General features: G+C 46.1%; 1 protein-coding gene across 1 annotated transcript; it reads right to left on the reverse strand.

The window, feature by feature from the left end:
• Nucleotides 1–880: 880 nt before the first annotated feature.
• LOC104956137 (dual specificity protein phosphatase 18-like) lies at nt 881–1,332 on the reverse strand. Its single transcript, XM_010783583.1, has one exon. The coding sequence runs from the start codon at nt 1,266–1,268 to the stop codon at nt 912–914; it is 357 nt and encodes a 118-aa protein (XP_010781885.1). The 5' UTR covers nt 1,269–1,332; the 3' UTR covers nt 881–911.
• Between the last annotated feature and the right edge of the window lie 424 nt (nt 1,333–1,756).

Below are 1,756 nucleotides of genomic sequence, written 5' to 3' on the forward strand. Positions count from 1 at the left end.
GATCTTGCCTACGTCTGTTTTCCGGTATTTGTTTATGACGATGTGATGTGAGATGTGAGACTGGGTTGGAGAATTGCACAGGGGAAAATAACGTATCTATGCCACAATTTTAGATGCAGATTTTGTTAAACTAATACGTTTGCGCTGTGGACCAACACTATACATTGACGGGAAAGGGGGTAGCAATAAAGATAACACCATTAAACAGTTACACAACATAACAGAAATAATATCGATAGCAGCGTCCCTAGCAGCCACCTTGGTAACAATGAAAACGTTGTATGGACACAATTTCCTGAAGTACTCTTCGTAATAACTAGCAAACTAAAGATCATGTACATCCACTGCACACATAATCTGAAATAACAACTCATATTTCTCGCATCAAATGACATCAAAACGCATTTTAATGGCCAAACTAACCTTAAAATAGGCATTTTCCACCGAGAATAAAACGAAGTTCGGCCATGTTTTTTTTTCTGCAGGGAGAAAGGTGAAGATCACGTGACATAGAGCCATTGGAATGAATGGTGAAATAAAACGTAGGGATTTTACAATTTCAGAGGCGTTTTTGTAGAAATACTACGTCCCAAGTTGTGGACCAACGTAGTTATTACACGTTTAGATGTGAGACTGGGTTGGTAACTCCCTCTCTTGTATATCAGCATTTGAAGGACACTATTCTGGGAACTATTTGTCCCATGCAGCTCTGTATGTGATGACTACTTCCATTCTTTTCTTTTTTATATATTTTTATATATCTGAGAACTATAATATATCCTTAAAAATAGTAGCCTTAGGAAACCTCTATTGTAATACCCAGCTTTAAATGGTGTTAGCTGTGATCTGACCCTCGTAGTAGCCTATAGTATTGTCTATCAGATCTATATATTTCACTTTTCACTTCTGTTTTATCTTGATATTACCCAGCGGTGCGCCTGCCGCAGCGTCACCGCGCGGTAACGCATCAGGTACGCCATCACCAGCGCGGGCGAGCGGCTCTTCCCCGCCACACAGTGCACGAGCGTGCTGCCCGCGCGGTTGCCGTGGATACGGTCGGCCACGCGGTCGAAGTGATCCCCGAGGCGCGCGCAGGGTAGGTCGGGCACAGGGATGCGAACAAACTCCACCCCCTGGAGGGTGGGGCCCGCGTGGCTCAGCGTGGCGTTCACCACCAGCGTGACGCCTTTCATAGAGAGCAGCGGTGCGTTCAGGGCCGCCTCCGCCCCCCCCAGGAAGAGAGAGGGGGTGATCTGAGACACCGCCATCTGAAACACAGGGGGGGAGGCTCAGTGTGTGTGCGTTTGTGTGTGCGTGCGTGTGTGTGTGTGTGTGTGTGTGTGTGTGTGTGTGTGTGTGTGTGTGTGTGTGTGTGTGTGTGTGTGTGTGTGTGTTTATTCCGCAGTACATTTGCATGGCCGTTTGTCTGATTTACTCAGTTTGGTCGTTTCCCCTCTCCAACCTCGAATATTTCCATCTCTCATTTTACACTTGCCGGATTTTAAAGGGGGAAGTGAAATGACTGGAGCCAAAAGGCAAGAGAGAGAACTTTCTTTGTACGGGGGAGGCTCTAAGTCACACAATGGCTATTTCTCCCTCAACTTGTTCTTCTGGTAGTCTATCTGTCTATTTCCTTTTCTATCTCTCTGTCTCTCTCTCTCTCGCGACTGGGCACATTAGGCAAGCCGCCAGCATGGTCTTAGAAGCTTTCAGAGGTTGTTTGCTTTAGAAAACACACCTTTCTCTCTTTAATCAG

The sequence above is a fragment of the Notothenia coriiceps genome, unplaced genomic scaffold (assembly GCF_000735185.1).
Source record: "Notothenia coriiceps isolate Sejong01 unplaced genomic scaffold, NC01 NC01_scaffold00025446, whole genome shotgun sequence".
In the NCBI taxonomy this organism is placed as follows: domain Eukaryota; kingdom Metazoa; phylum Chordata; class Actinopteri; order Perciformes; family Nototheniidae; genus Notothenia; species Notothenia coriiceps.

What these genes read in the sequence shown, in the direction of transcription:
- LOC104956137 (XM_010783583.1), bottom strand. Translation starts at nt 1,268, where the DNA reads ATGGCGGTGTCTCAGATCACCCCCTCTCTCTTCCTGGGGGGGGCGGAG.